The sequence below is a fragment of the Ochotona curzoniae genome, unplaced genomic scaffold (genome assembly GCF_017591425.1).
Source record: "Ochotona curzoniae isolate NIBS_2020 unplaced genomic scaffold, NIBS_Ocur_1.0 contig_3037, whole genome shotgun sequence".
In the NCBI taxonomy this organism is placed as follows: Eukaryota; Metazoa; Chordata; class Mammalia; order Lagomorpha; family Ochotonidae; genus Ochotona; species Ochotona curzoniae.
In genome coordinates, this window is record NW_024465699.1 from 4,436,567 (window position 1) to 4,451,581 (window position 15,015).

The window sequence follows — 15,015 nt, forward strand, 5'->3', positions numbered from 1 at the left end:
GAACTCAACCCAGGTCTTCCACATGATTGGCAGGGACCCAAGTACTTGGGCCATCCCTTGCTGTCTAGCAAGGCTGGAATGAGACCTGGAGCCAAGACTTGAACCTGGCACTGTGATACAGGGATGTCCTCCGTAGCATTTTTAGCTGTTACGCCTACCCCTATTGTCTCACCTTTGTAAGCAATTAAGTTGTCCCAGGATAATGGGGAAAAGCTAAAACATGACATGTACAGTTCAAAGCCTTGCTTATGGATTTGGATTTGGTTCTTTAAAAGAACCCAGGACATGAGGATGATAACATTAGCACTAGACCTTTTATTTTTTAACCAGCCAAATCAACATGCTGGACAGTAATAACATGCCATTTAGGTAAGGATATAGTAGAAGTGAAAATTGTTTCAATCTTTGTGGTTGGTAATGAGGACACATGTGTCGCGAACCTGTGACACATGCATTTCTTTTGTCCTGACTTTTACTCCAGGAATTCATTCCAAGGTACGGCTCTCCGCAGTGCAACTCAACCGACTGTGAGTGCAGAGAACCGCGCCTGAGCTGAACACATACAGACTTCTTGTCTTTATTCCTTATTAATTATTTTTCTTAAAAATTTCTTTCTTTGAAAGATGGAGTTACGGAGTGAGAAGGAGAGAGAGAGATCCTTCATCCACTGCTTTCCTAAACAACACCCTGTAAGGAGATAGGGCGCCTGCTAGTTGACGTTAATTTTGGACTACGGATTTGTGAATACTCACTGCTTTTTTCAGCATTTTTTTCTTCTTAAGATTTGTTTTATTTTTATTAGAAAGGCAGAATCACAGAAGAAAAGAGAGAGAGAGAGAGAGAGAGAGAGAGATCTTTCATCCATGGTTTCGCTTCCCTAGTGACCTCAATGGCCAGAGCTGCGTCAGTCCAAAGCCAGGAGCCAGGAGCTTCTTCCAGGTCTCCCATGTGGGTGCATAGGCTCAATCACTTGAGCCTTCCTCTGCTGCTTTCCCAGGCCACTAGCAGGGATATGGAAGGGAAGTGAAGCAGTCTGGACATGAACCAACACCCTTTTGGGACACTTCTCGGGTCTGAGGGCGGGGGCGGGAAGCTTCCTTACTCTTAGAAAGAGTCCCAGGAAGCCAGGTGGTCCCTCTCGCCTTAGGAAGGAGCCCCCAGGACAGGAGCAAGGGACACGGACACAACCAGGTCCTGGGCAATGGTGCAGGGTGGCTTTGCCCAAAAATCCTGCTGCCTGTTCTCTGCTTTCCCAGTGCTGAGCCAACATTTGCTTTTTCAGCCATTTGGAAGCTTCAATTACATGCAGCCCAGAGCACCCTTTTTGAGCTGCTGTCCCGCCACTCTTGAGAGAATGTTCCTTCTTGAGTTTATGGATTGCCCAGACATGATGCACAATTGTCTCCTGCTGTTGTATGTGTCCATGAGAGGAGCAATGGCTACCTGCAGAAGGAACAGCCCATGACCCCACATACCCTCTTAGCAATCCTTGTGCAGCCCCTTTACTGATCACCTGGAGGCACTCAAAGGTGAGAGGCTCATGTCTTTTTTATAATTTATTTTTATTGGAAAGGCAGATCTACAGAAAGATCTTCCATCTGCTGGTTCACTCTCCAAATGGCCACAATGATGGGAGCCAAACTTCTTTTAGGTGTCCCACTCAGGTACAGGGTCCCAAGGCCTTGAACCATCCTCTGCTGCTTTCTCAGGCCACAAGCAGGCAGCTGGATGGGAAGTGGAGCAGCCAGGACACTAACCAGCGCGTGCAAGGTTCAACTTCATGTCTGTCCTCCACCTGGATGACCAGTCTTGGGAAGGAAGCAGGTGCATCCTTCACATTGCTCCCCGTCTGCCCTCCTCCACAGTGAGCCAGACAGAATGATCATGGAAAAAGGAGTCAGAGAAAGTCTTAAAGGAGGCGTGGCTCGCGGTCCAATCACATCCTTCCTCCCCTAATTTTGCCTCCCCTGCTCGCTCTATGGCTCTCTCACACAGCCCATCCTGTCTTCCAAGGACACGCAAGCTTGTCAACCCTCCCTTCTCTAGGGAGCTCGGCTACAGGTATGGGTGGAAGCTGGGGGATACGCCACTTAACAGTATATATTAGGAACATGAGCTTGACCTAACCCTTGCCGTGGGGCGAGTGTATGCAGCAACAGTTAAGAGTGCCAGCTCTCTTCCCAACCTTAGCTTCCTGCTAGTGCACGCCCCAAGAGGCAACAGCTGACGGCTCAAGGACTGGGATCCCTGCCACCCACAGGAAGACCTGGGTTGAGTTTGAGGTGTCTGGGTTCAGCCTGGCCCCGTCTTGGCTGTTGCAAACATTTGTGAGATCAACCAGTAGATGGGCACCCTCGGGGGGAAGAAAAAGTTCTGTCCACAGCTCACAGGTGGGAGAGCACCCACTCCCTGTGTCTCAGAGCCAGGATACACCATTAAGAATAGGGTGTTTATCGAGCACTTACTATGGCCAGACACCATCTCAGTATGTCCTGCTGTTAATCCATGTAGTTCTCTTGACAAGTCTAGGGGGCCCAAACGATTATTAGCCTCATTTCCCAGATGAAGAAACTGAGGCCAAGAATAACTAAGCCCTCCCCAGCCCCACCAAGGTCAAGGCTGGGACCCTCTCTGACGAGCTGACTCTGCATGTGGGGTCACCATGTGGATCACAGAGCTGGATCCAACACCGAGCATCTTGTGGACCAACATTGTCTTGTGAAGTTGATAAAGCTGATGGAAAGGACTTCAAGTGAGCTGGGGAGGGTGGGCAGAGCGCAGCCCCCCAGGGCCTTGTCCCCGCCCAGACCAGCTCCACCATATCCTCTCAGGACTCCCCACTCCCGGGTGCTTGGGGATAGAGTGGCAGGCTTACCCGTCTCTCATTGGAAGAGTCATTCACGCTTACCCCACAGGCCAGGTCCGGCCTGGGGAAGGTGTCCGACCAGCCATCCGGGGTGCAGTTTCGGAACAGGGAACCTGTGGGGCCAAGTTGTCCTACAGTGAGTGGTGGGGCCCGGCACTGGGGTGACATGCAGATGTGATGTCTCTACACTGTATGGAGGGACACTAAGCCACATCCAACCGCTTGCCCCTAGGTGCCAGGCAGATTTCCCAGCCTGGATATTGTAAAACCCACAGAGGGATCCTGAAATGGAACCTTCTAGGCAGAGCACCACATGAAAATGATGGAGATTTATTGGTCCTACAGCCACATGGATGAAACCACAGTTGGGAAACAGTAGCCTTGTTTTGGCCTTGGTCACTGCCCTGTGCCCTTCTGCATATGACTGTGTGAGGGGCAGATGCTTTCACAACCCCACCCCTTCCTCACTGGCCCAGGACTCACCCCTCCCTCACTGGCCCAGGACCCACCATCTCACACTAGCCCAGGACCACCCATCTCACAGCCCAGGACCACCCATCTCACACTGGCCCAGGACCACCCATCTCACACTGGCCCAGGACCACCCATCTCACACTGGCCCAGGACCCACCATCTCACACTGGCCCAGGACCACCCATCTCACACTGGCCCAGGACCACCCATCTCACACTGGCTCAGGACCACCCATCTCACACTGGCCCAGGACCACCCATCTCACACTGGCCCAGGACCCACCATCTCACACTGGCCTAGGACCCACCATCTCACACTGGCTCAGGACCACCCATCCCTCACTGGTCCAGGACCCAACCATCTCACACTGGCTAGCCGACTGAGTGGATTAAGGGTCCACAGAGGAGGGGAGGGCCTCCACAGCAGGTGCTTAAAGACCACCAGCACAGGCCTTTTCTGGCACTGGGAGGAGCTGCCCTCCTTGGGTTGTGTGACCCAGCCACATCCTGTCCTTGGTTCCTAGGGTGGCCGAGATTGAGTTCCCTAACTCCTGCTGGAATGGTTTGGCTGGGGTGGGAGGTAGCCCTGTCCGGGGCCTCCGGAACAGACCCAGCTGGGCCTTGGCCTGCTTCTGCCATGAATACCTTGGGCCACTGGTGGTCAGGGCTTAGGGTAGAACAAGCCCTGCTGAGCTATAGAAACACATAGGCTCTGCTGGCAGCAGCCAGGATACCGGGTGCCCTCCTGCTTGGCCCTCTCCCTGTGGGTCTGGGCAGGACCCTGTGTCCTCAGGGTCCTTGGAGGCTCTGGAAGGCTGCAGCAGGGATCTGGAGCCAGCCAGGCCAGAGCTGCAAACTCGGTGCCCCCTGTGGGTGACAGAGCTGCCTGAATCCCATCTCCTTGCTTCCTGGGAATAGCAAGCCCAGTGTATGGGTAAGCAGCTCATGGGGCTCATCCAGGCTGTGACCAGCCCTCTCACATCCTGGGGGTCCTACAGGACCACCACCTTCTCCTTTCCACATTCCCAGACAGAAGTAGCAGTAGGTGGGGCTTGGAGTCGGGGTAAGAAGCAGTTGTTTTCTGGAACGAAATCTAGGGAATTAGGCAGGCAGATGTGTCAGAGTGGCCCACGATTAGCTTGAAGGAACAGCAAAGCAAGTTAAGGGCACTCAGAAGCCACCAGAGGGCCCAGGAGCCCAACAGTAGCTCCCCATCACCCCCAAAGCCTTGTCCTGGAATTGGGGCACCTGTGCTGGAACCCTGTGGGACAGACACACCACCAAGGGGCAGTGAGGGGCAGCAGCCCTACAACCCCACAGCGACACCGTGTGGCTATGGACTGAAACTTCAACAGAGGCTGTTTCAGCATCGTGGCTTCTGGACTTCTGGAATTAACCACGGATCCCCGCTCAACCGCTCAACCGGGGGCAATTCAAGGGTGGGGCGTGCCTCCAGAAGGGGGACAGCGGTCTTCTCGCTGATGAGGAAGGCAGGGGTTCAAGCACTTAACAGGGAAAAGAAATGACAGGACCCTTTGCATCCCTTATCTTAAGTCTGAGTTTTCCTGGAGGGAATGCGGGAAGGAGCCCTGTCCGCCCTTTCCCTTCACTAGAAACGGAAGCCACAGATGGGGGTTGCTGGCATGTGGGTGCTCCCATGGGAAGAAGATGCCTGGTCTGGGCTTTAAGCGCACAGACCTCCAGAGAAATGAAATCTAACTGGTCCTCACCACGATTGCCACATTCCTGCACTGCGGGGTGTGCAGCGTGGCTGAGTAGAACTGGGAGCTCAGGGGGCAGGTGTTTGCATGTGTGAGTGCACAGGTGTGCACCCTGTTCAAGTGTGTATAGGTGACCATTGTGTATAGGTGTGCCCACATCTGCGTACACGTGTGTGCGTGGGCATGCTTGATGCACACATATGCACATGTGTGCAATTGTGCATATATGTGCACGTGGGCATTTGCATGTATACATCCACGTGCCCTAGAGAACTGTGCTGAGAAGGGCCCACACTCCTCTCCCCACTCTGTCAGTCTCCACCTTCATGGTCTTCCTCTCTTCCCTGGCTTTGAGGGACAGGAGGGTTTCTGAGGTTAAGTCACCTGTTCTTTGATCCCATGAAGTGTCTCATTGCCACAAGGAAGCAGGGACAGCAGGGCCAGGCCGGGGCAGGCTTTCACCTAGGGCAGGGGCCAGTGGGCCTGAGCCAGCATCGCGCCTGACCCCGGGTCGCCCTTCCCCGGCTGTGGCCTGAGGTCAGAGGGCCTGGACTGAGTTCTTAGTGCCTCCTCCCCGGCTGGCTGTGAAGTTGAAGGCAAACTGCCACACCTCTTTGTCTCCGTTGGGGTCCCTCTTTCTCGGTCCTGGAGAAAAGACGACTGATCCAGAACAGTGGTGGCTGTGATGACTTTGAACTCCAGCAGGTTCGTCAAGGAGACCCTCAACCCTGCGGTTTCCTCTAAGAGATCCTCCCCCTCCCCCAAGGCTTCCTCCCTATGTTCCTCCACCACCCTGCCCGTGGGTATCCAGAGAAGGTTCCCCCCGGCCAGGCCCATGGAAGGTGGGAGTAGCGGTTACCGTTTCTGCTGGAGAGCATCTGCAGGAATCTGGGGCAGGCCACCTCTACTGTCCTCCCCGGGGCAGAGGACGGCCAGCAGCTCACGTTGTCCCACAGCCCCTGGCAGCCTGCAGGGAAGAGCCGCAGCGTTAGGCAGGGAGGGCTGCACCTCTGCTCGCAGCCTATGTTACCACCCTGTCATCCCCACCACCACCATCACACGCCCCGGCCCACCGGTCCATCATAAAGTCCCCATTAGTGCTGGCTCCTAACGATCAGCCGCCCATGGCAGCTGAGGCGGCACATGTGCATTTGTACCCTTGGACTTGGCCATGCCCACGGTATGTGCTCTGTGTTGAAGAAACAGAGTGCAGGGAGCCAAGCGAGAGCTCAGGCATGGCTCTCTGAAGCAGAAGCTGGTGCACCTGTTGGCCTCAGTTGTATTAAACAGCTCAACGGTGGCAGGCGGGGTGTGTGGGGGGGCTCTCTCCTGGCAGCAGTTGAAACTCCCCTGGATAGCTTTAAACACTCGCCTCCCCAGGCCCTGAGTCCAGGGACTCTGGATTGGGGTGGGAGTGCCATGGGGGCAGACACGAGCTCATGTTCAGGCTTTCCCAGCCATGCTCACTTAGTGGAGGGCAAAGCCCAGCACCCCTAAGCTACACACCTCCTGTGGGAGGCGCCACGGGACTTGTTAAACATGGAGTGTTGGCAAGCGCTGGGGCTGGCCTGGGAGTGTGCATTTCTAACAAGGTTCCCACGTGATGTTGAGCCTGCCAGCATACAGACCCCGCTTCTACCTACGGGAGCTGCTATACCACCACCACTACACACTGGCACCACTGTGTCCAGGACGCCGCCTTTAACCTCACAGTGTTTCCACTACGAGGTCCCTGCCGGAAGCTACAACCCAAGCCCCACACAGCAGGGAACTGAGCCCGTCCCTGTGAGTGAAGCTCTGGGTGCTGATCTTTTCCATGTGGCTGCTGGGAAGCTCAGAGCCAGATTCCCAAATCCCGTCTCTGGTCAGGGAGAGGTTTTGCCATAAACCAGAAGGCCTGCTGGGGGCGCTGCTGCAGCACAGCGCAAGTTTCCTGGCTTGTCTGAGCCTTTCGCGTTGGTGGCCTTTCAACGTATTTGAGCGACTTTTCAACAGGACTGACAGCAGTGCAGACGGTTTTTTTGTGCAAAGGCAGAGGAGCGCTTTGTCCAGAGGAGACACAGTCGGTTTCCCTCCTGTCCACTTGTATCCAGCCAGCTGTGCACCTGTTGGCCAATGTGCTTCCCCATGCAGGTACAATACCTTGAGCCTTTCTGTAAATTGACCATCTTCCTTGTGCCCTCACCAAGTAAAGAGAATGTTGGGGTGGATATTTTATGCTTTTTTTTTGTTTTTACTTTTAAAATGGCATTATCTGTTTATTTTATTTGAAAGGCAGGAGATATGCACATACACAGAGAAAGAAAGAGATCTTCCATTCTCTTGTTCACTCCTCCATGCTCACACTAGTCAAGACTGAGCCAGCTCAACCTGGGAGCCCCGAGCTCCACTGGGTCTCCCGCGGGGGCAACAGGGACCCAGCAGCTGAATGCCCACACTCATTCCTTATTTGGCCAGACTTGTGACAACTGCCATCTTTAAGAGCTATGCTTTCTCCTAACCACCCCGGGCCCTCCCAGAGTTGATCCCTTTCACAAAAAACCCAGGCGACCAATTGCCTGCAGTGGCTCCTGGGGACCTATGCAGTGGGGGAGGACACCCCCCACTTTCTTTAAAGAGAGCCTATTTTCTGGCCCTCATGGGGCCAGGCTGAAAGCACAAATGTCCCCTTTGTCTCCTCCCATCCAAGTGAAGCCTCCAGGGCCACCTATCCTGTTGCCAAGGCCTTGACTGTCAGTGGACATCAGAACTACCCAGGAACATCCTACACTCGGATCCCATTCAGGCCCTCAAAGGCAAGACCAGGAATCTGCATCTTAAAAAAAGAGAGAGAAAGAAAGATACATACATTTTTTATTTGAAAAGTGGAGTGATACACACACACTGGGCTTGCATGATGGAGAGAGGATTCTTTCATCCACTGGTTCACTCCTCAAACAGCCACCGTGGCGGGGGCTGGGCCAAGCCGATACCAGGAGTCTGGAACTCTCCATCTGGGTCTCCTATAAGGCACTCCGGCCATCCTCTGCTTTCCCAGGCGCATTAGCAGGGAGCAGGATTGGAAGCTGAGCACCAGGACTCTAGAAATGGACACTTAACTTCCTGTCCCGGAATCTACATCTTAAGAACACCCTAGAAAGGCTGAGGCCCCTCCAGCCCACACAGCCCTCCTGTCTATAGACCAGGGTTCCTCTCCGGACCCTCCACGGCAGGCCCGGCAGAGCTGAAGACCTCAGCACACCCTGTGACTGGTGATCAGATGGTGGGATTAAGGCTGGAGACCCCAGCTGCCACTGCCCCCAGCACAGCCCATTCTGGGCACAGGTTTGCACTGGACTTCCCGTAGGCTTCTCCGGTCCAGGCCCGTGCTGACCAGATCTTGGTTTGGCGTCAATGAGGACAAAGGCCTTATTGGGGTGATTTGTGATGGGGAACTTGGCCGACCTGGACCTGTGATTGGAGGAGAGGGAAGGGACGTGGCTTTCTGGGCTGACCACCTGTGGATGACACAGACCCCAACCCAGCTGGTGGGTGTCCGGAGAGGTGACCAGCAGGCAAGGAAGGCATGGACAGGGCTAGGAGGGATCACAACACAGAAGACCTGGCAGGTGGAGAAGGAAACGGGGGTCTGAGGGTCTAGAGGGCCAGGGTGGGGTCCCAGGAGGCCAAGGCCGCCCTTTGTCCTCTTAACTCATGATTGTTCATATGCTGAGCCTCCCCTCCTTGAAGTAGCAAGGACTTCTGACCTCACTTGGGGACACAGGGATTTGGGGCTGGCTGAGGCTGGCTAGGTCACAGGGCATTGGCAAGGGCTCCAGTGCATGCCCAGCCGGCCAGACACAGGCGGAGGATGCCAACACGTCTGAGAGCATTCCTGGGGCTGGGTCAGGTCAGGCAGCATCCGCACGGCACCGGGTCTGGTGCTGGCAGAGGATGGCAGCGGGGGAGTGGTGGAGGGGAGCAAGCTCTCCTCCCGGTAGTGGGGTCCACTGGCTGGAGGTGGAGCCGAGCCAGGGGCAGCCGGAACTCAAGATAGGCGCCAGGGTCAAGTTAAGGTCTCTGTCCCACGCTGGGGAGGAGGAACCCAGAGGAGCTGCGAGCCCACCCACCTGGGTACGGGTCCCACCCTTGGGGGCCACTGCTGAGCGCTAGGAGGCAGCCCCAGGGTAGTGGAGCAGCAAGGCTGGGAACCGCTCAGGGCGCCTCGGATTGCCAGGAGTGTACCGCGCATGCCCGGCATCCACAGCTCAGCATTGTATTCCAATAGATGCACTTTTTGAAAAAAAAAGAGAATAGAATTCATTTCAAACAATCAGCACTAGGTCTCTACTGATGTATAGCTTCTATGTAGGATGAGGCTGAGGGTTTAACTGGGCTTTGATTGGGAAGGGAGGACCGCGGCCATCCACGCACCTGTGGCCTGTGGTGTGGGGACTCGGCGTGGGGAGCTGGCCACTCCTAGGGTCTTTTTCTTACCCTTGTACAGTTTTGTTTCTTCCCTCTTTCCTTCCTCCTTGGGTTACCAGTTGGTTCAAAGTCTCTGAGGGGAAAGGAAAATTTTCTGTCTCCCAGGCCAGTGGGAGAGGAGATAGGTACTGGGGGTGTCATCCACATGCTTGGAAGCAAACAGGAAAGGAGCATCATTTCCTGGGAAAGTGATGAACAGGCACATAGAAGGTTCCAGAAACAGGCATATGGAAAATTCCAGAAACAGGAACACAGAATGTTCCAGAAGGAAAACCATGATGGCCTTGCTGCTGCTAAGCCAGTCCTGGGGACAGGCCAGAGGATTGGATTGCTCCACTGGAGGGGGGATGGAGTAAACAGACCCAAGGTTGTGACAGAGGACCAAACCACGTACAACCTTGCAGAACCATCATCCCTCTCCCCTCCCCAGCCAAGCACAGATGTGTGCCTCACCGCTTGGGGGCAGCCCAGCTTGGGGCTCATCTCCTAGCACTGCAGAGCCATGCTGTGGCATCTCACACCACAGAAGAACTGGGAGAGCCCCTGAGGACATGGAGGCCAAGGAGTTTGCCAACCCAGACGGAGGGAGACCCAGAAAGTCCAGACTGTTCCATTGGTGCAGGCAGCGAGTGTCTCATTCGTGTTCAAGGACACCCTGGATCTGGGCCAGGCCCCATGCAGACACTCAGGGCAGGGTGCTGGCCCAGAGGGGCAGGTCTGGGCCAGAGGGTAGGGCCAGGGGCCAGGGAAAGGGGAGGAAAGGAGCCTCATGGTCTGTTGTCAGGTGCACAGTGAACCTTAATATTTCTGTGAGGCAGCTGGGTGCTTCCCCACATCCATCCATCTGCCCAGATGTCGCTTTATTTATAAGTGAGCATGGATGGTTTGATAAGACCCTGGGATTATTTCTGGTGTGAAGTGTCAGGCTGCAGGGACAGAGGGCTGAGAGTCAGCCATTCCCACACCCCCGCTCACAATCCAAGACCAAGGCTGGGTTGGAACCCCAGGGCGATGGGTGGTGGGTGCTGCATGTCTCCAGTGCCCACTGCCCCTGCTGGCCTTTCCCCTGGGCCCCCAAGGTCCTTCTAGTCTCTGGACCTGTCAGCGTTCCCTCTTTCCCCTGCACAGCCACCTGCTTCTTGGCTACACCACATCACCCCCTCGGGCCTGCCGGACCCAGGGTCCATCCACGAACATTCAAGTTTTCCTTGGCTTTGACAATGACCTGACTTTCATTGTGCAGGTGAAGAAAGGCTTTGCTTTCCCCACGGTCCCCCTACCCCGGTCTTACCACCCTGGATATGTGGGTGTTTGGCTGGAGCACACTCTGACACCAGGGGCCACCTGGGGCTGGAGGCACTGAAGTCCTGGGTGGCCAAGGCCTTACAAATCACACAGCACGGAGAACAGCTGTAAAGTCCGTTGATCTTTGATCCAAGAAAGAGAAGACAGGTATTGGATAGGAAGAACTGTCTTTGGAGGAGTGAGCTCTCCACTGTAGGAAGCATTCAAGCTGAGAGTCACTGGATGCCTTAGCAGAAAGGCCGCACTGGATGAGGACCTTCACTGGGCATGGCACCTGCTTCCCAGCAGCAGGTTGTTTCGCTTATCCACTAGAGGGCGCAGCAGGCAAGCGTCTGAGCACAGAGGGCCGCGCGTCCTTCGCATCCTGGCGGCCGAGCACGCTGCAGCCACCCCAGGGGAACCCTTCCTGGCCCTACGCGCTTTGCTTCTTACCACACGAAGGATCACTTGGTATCAACTAGCTCTATCTTTCCGTCTCTCATTTCTGTCTAAATGCAAAAAAATAAAAAAGCCCTTCTCTGAAGCTCAAGGATATCAGCCACCCTCCCACCCCCACCCCGGTCCTGCTGTTTCTTAGCCCTTTCTGCCACCTTAGAAAACACCAGGGTTTGCAGTTAAAATGTAGGAGCTGAGAGTCCTGCTGTAGTTCTGAGTGATCCGAGGCTTCTTGGAGCCTTTGTTTTCTCATCTGTGCAATGGACATAATAACGGCACTCATGGTTCAGTGGTTTCTTTTTTAAGATCTATTTATGTTTATTGAAAAGACAGATTTACAGAAAGAAGCAGAAGCAGAGAAAGATCCTCCATCCACTAGTTTAGTTGTTTTAAAAAGCATTTTTAAAAATAAATAACATTGGGGCCCGGCGGTGTGGCCTAGCGGCTAAAGTCTTCGCCTTGAACATGCCAGGATCCCATATGGATCCCATCCAGCTCCCTGCTTGTGACCTGGGAAAGCAGTCAAGGACGGCCCAATGCTTTGGGACCCTGCACCCATGTGGGAGACCTGGAAGAAGTTCCTGGCTCCTGGCTTCGGATCGGCATAGCATCGGCCGTTGTGCTCACTTGGGGAGTGAATCATCGGACGGAAGATCTTCCTCTCTGTCTTTCCTCCTCTCTGTATATCTGACTTTGCAATAAATAAATAAATCTTAAAAATAAATAAATAAATAACATTATCTAGGGACCGGGTCGATGGTGCATCAGGTAAATCCTCCACTCTGTGGCTCCAGCATCCCTATGGATGCAGGTTCATATCCCAGCTACTCCATTTCCTATCCAGCTCCCTGCTTATGGCCTGGGAAGGCAGCGGAGGCGGGCCCAAGGCCTTGGGTCCCTGTACTCACGTGGGAGAGCAGGAGCAAGCTCAGCAGGAGCTCCTGGCCTAGCTCAGGCCACTGCTGTCATATGGGGAGTAAAATAGTGCATGGGTGATCTCTCCATCTCTCCTTCTCTCTGTAAAAAATCTGCCTTTCAAATAAAAACAAATATTCTTTAAAAATTTTTTAATGGTATCCAAATGCTTGCTAACATTGATGAAAAGCACAAGGCAAGCTTGGTCCCTGAGTAGTAAGTGGGATGGCTCTCCAGGGTAGGGGGAAGGGTATGTGGGGCCATTAGGGGATAGTGTGGGGATGGGGGACAGGAAGGGAGCAGGCTGAGGTGGTTTTTTTTTTTAAGATTTATTTTTATTGGAAAGTCAGATACAGAGAGGAGGAGAGACACAGAGGAAAGATCTGCCCATTAATTCATTCCCCAAGTGGCCGCGATAGCTGGAGTTGTGCCTATCCGAAGCCAGGAGCCAGGAGCCTCTTCCAGGTTTCCCATACAGGTACAAGGTCCCAAGGCTTTGGGCTGTCCTCAACTGCTTTCCCAGGCCACAGGCAGGGAGCTAGATGGGAAGCGGGGCAGCCGGGATTAGAACCAGTGGCCATATAGGATCCCAGGGATGCAAGTAGAGGACTTTAGCTGCTAGGCTACTGTGCCAGGCTCTGTTTTTTGTTTTATTTTGTTTTGTTTTTTTAAGAACTGATTCCTGCCACACTGGCTGGCTCTGAGAAAGGAGCTTTGTGGCAAGGTGGCAGACACCGAAGGTCACTGAGCATATGATTCTGTTCTGATGACATGTCCAGATGAGGCAAATTCTGTAGGGACAGAAAACAGCTGGTGTCTGGATAGAGGGAAGCAGAGTGCTCACTGCCCGATCCCTGGTCTTTATTTTGCAGTGTCAAGGTGGACCAGGACGCCCCCGATACCACACCCCGTCCTTAGGAAGGGGAGACTGTCGGGAACAGACAAGATGACAAGGGAACAGCATGCCCAGAGTGGAGACACACAGCCGAGAGAGAGCGGGACACAGATCCAGGCATTGTCTGATCACCAGGACACACAGCATCCTTCTGGAACATTCCTTCCCCTGAGAAGAGCCGGAGAGCCCTAATACGCCAGCCGGTAGCCAGAGGGTACAAGCTTCCATAAACAAAGCTCTGCCGGTGTCCCCAGAACATTTCTACAAAAGGCCAGGAGGACGTAGGCCACAACCTAGAGCGGCCAAATTTTTCATCTGTGGTCAGGGTGCCGGGCTCTGGGCAACTCGGTGACGCGTGGTGTTTCCAATGCCCTGCCCACCATCTGGGGCTCAAACATTAACCCCCACACAGGAAGCAGTGTGTGGGGGGGAAGTGTTTAACCATTAACCTGTACCCCCAGCAGAGTATCTCCCAGCTGCTGTCACCCCAGCTTGGGCCCAGAGCAGGTGCAGTGCTGGCTGGCCTCCGTGGGTGATTCTGTCCGTATGAAGGGATACGGAGCTGGCTCCAGGGTGGTACAAAGCCTTGGAGCCTGTCACCCACTAGCACACCTGTCCCTTCCCTGACCTTGGTTCTGTTGCCAGGGCCTCATCAAACATCTCCGAACACTTGCAAATCCAGGACACCCCCTTATTCTCAAGGAACCTGAAGTCTAGAAGAGCGGGGTATAATCAACGCCCACCCCCACACCTGATCCCCCCCAAAAAAGTGTGAGATGGAGCTTGATTTGGAGTCCCGAAGGAGCCCGGGGTACACCATGCAGGACCGTGGGCCTCAGGACAAAACCCCAAGGAGAAAGGATGGACCAGCCTTGTTCTGCGGTCAGCCAGCTAAGGACTGGGCATGGCCAGCTGGCTGTGCCCCCAGCCGAATGATGCAAATGAGCACTTGGCACTGATGGAATGAGTGGATGAGTGTGCGAGTGGGCTGAGAGCCCACAACACACACCCAGCAGAGGAGCTCCCTGTCGCACTGAGACTCCCACCTTCACACACGAGGGGTCGTTCCCTGTGACCCACACCAGCATCACGAGGTCCATAGCGGACGACCCCGATGCACGGATGGGCCAGCTGGGGAGCAGAGGGGTGCGGTCTCTTCTCATCACTTCGGCCCATGGGTCAGGCCTGGGAGCCCGCTCTGGTGACAGGCAGGGCCTCGGCTCCTTCCCTGTCCTTGGGGCCACATCTCTCTCTCTCTCAGGACTCCTAGGCCCTCTTCCTGGGGGCTGCCTTAGCTGCACCCCAGGCTACCCTTGTCAGCACCTTGCATTCTGCTGGGCCAGACACAGTCTCCATGGCTGGCTACATGGTGGGGGATTGGGGTGGGGGTGATGTGCGTCAGGCGCCTCTAAATGATGCCCCTCCCTGGGGGCAAGTGCCCCGCAGCGCTGGGAGCCAGCAAGGGAAGGAAACGTACCGGTCCCTCCCAGAGGTGAGGGCTGCCTGGGTGCAAGCACACATCTGCAACACACACACACACACACACACACACACACACACACACACACACACACACTCACGATGGAGGCTGTTGGAGGCTCTCTCCTAGATCTCAGGCTCCCCTGCTACCCTCTCGCCTGGTGCACCCTCAGTCACACCTGTCACCTTCGCAGAAGATCAGCCCCAACCCTCCCTCCCTCCCTCCTTCGCCCTTTCAAAGTCTCAGCTCCCCAACCTATCAGTCGTGCACTAACTCAGCTCTCCCCCACTACAGGCCCTCCCGTCCCCTGCTGCACCTGGGGTCATCCTATGCTCTGCCTTTCCTACGCGGCCCCTGGAACTCCCAGACATGCTCAGACCTCCACTCAACCATCCCACACTTGGGAAAGCCCCTCCCCCCCGGTGGAAGCCCAGAGCAGATCAAGACCCCCCAGTTCT

The 15,015-nt window shown here is 54.9% G+C and overlaps 1 protein-coding gene across 1 annotated transcript in view; it reads right to left on the minus strand.

The window, feature by feature from the left end:
* SCTR (secretin receptor) overlaps positions 1-15,015 on the minus strand; it is a 51,228-nt gene that overhangs the window by 26,991 nt on the left and 9,222 nt on the right. The window contains 2 exon segments of the mRNA XM_040979158.1: positions 2,876-2,979; positions 5,920-6,027. Of these exon segments, the coding sequence (XP_040835092.1) occupies positions 2,876-2,979; positions 5,920-6,027 (212 nt within the window).